Source organism: Procambarus clarkii, chromosome 11, assembly GCF_040958095.1.
Source record: "Procambarus clarkii isolate CNS0578487 chromosome 11, FALCON_Pclarkii_2.0, whole genome shotgun sequence".
NCBI classification, from domain to species: Eukaryota; Metazoa; Arthropoda; class Malacostraca; order Decapoda; family Cambaridae; genus Procambarus; species Procambarus clarkii.
The window spans coordinates 33,548,088-33,549,273 of NC_091160.1; the positions used below are offsets into that span (position 1 = coordinate 33,548,088).

Below are 1,186 nucleotides of genomic sequence, written 5' to 3' on the forward strand. Positions count from 1 at the left end.
GGGAGATGAAATACTTCAGGAGTCAGAGAGAGAGAGAAAGACCTGGGGGTTGATATCACGCCAGACCTGTCCCCTGAAGCTCATATCAAGAAGATAATATCAGCGGCATATGCCAGGTTGGCTAACATAAGAACGACCTTTAGAAACTTGCGTAAGGAATCTTTCAGAACATTATATACCACATATGTCAGACCAATCCTGGAGTATGCGGCTCCAGCATGGAGTCCATACCTAGTCAAGCATAAGACTAAACTGGAAAAGGTTCAAAGGTTTGCCACCAGACTAGTACCCGAGCTGAGAGGTATGAGCTACGAGGAGAGACTACGGGAATTAAACCTCACTTCGTTGGAAGACAGAACAGTTAGGGGGGACATGATCACCGCATTCAAGATTCTCAAGGGAATCGACAGGGTAGATAAAGACAGTCTATTTAACACAAGGGGCACACGCACTAGGGGACACAGGTGGGAACTGAGTGCCCAAATGAGCCACAGAGATATTAGAAAGAACTTTTTTAGTGTCAGAGTGGTTGACAAATGGAATGCATTAGGAAGTGATGTGGTGGAGGCTGACTCCATACACAGTTTCAAATGTAGATATGATAGAGCCCGATAGGCTCAGGAATCTGTACACCTGTTGATTGACGGTTGAGAGGCGGGACCAAATAGCCAGAGCTCAACCCCCGCAAACACAACTAGGTGAGTACAACTAGGTGAGTACACACATATATATATACCTTCTTGCCCTGGTTGAGAGAAGACAAAGTGTGTTCACTATAGCAAGACTGTCCGCTGGGCTTGATAATGTGTGATATTCTGGGAAGTTACATAATAGGAACGGGGGCAATTAGTACCGCCTTCAACCGCCAGGCGGCAGTGATGTACGGGCCGGCGGGTTTGTTTGTATGTTAAAAGGGATGTGGAGGTAATTGTTCCCAGTTTCAGGCCTTATTAACCTAAATTAGAGGCCACAACGACACGGCTAAAGAAAGAATGGACCGATTTATTTCAAAAACCTGAATAATTTCTTCAAGATGAAACAGGGGAAAAACAAGGAATTTAGAAGAACTGGAGAGATTTGGCCTTAATGAAAGTAATTATATATATATATATATATATATATATATATATATATATATATATATATATATATATATATATATATATATATATATATATATATATTT

General features: G+C 41.4%; 1 protein-coding gene across 1 annotated transcript in view; it reads left to right on the forward strand.

Annotated features, from left to right (window-relative positions):
* The first annotated feature begins 803 nt into the window (after positions 1–803).
* LOC138363651 (putative golgin subfamily A member 6-like protein 3) overlaps positions 804–1,186 on the forward strand; it is a 2,095-nt gene continuing 1,712 nt past the window's right edge. The window contains exon 1 of the mRNA XM_069323025.1: positions 804–894. Within this exon, the coding sequence (XP_069179126.1) occupies positions 804–894 (91 nt within the window). The remainder of the gene's footprint in view (positions 895–1,186) is intronic.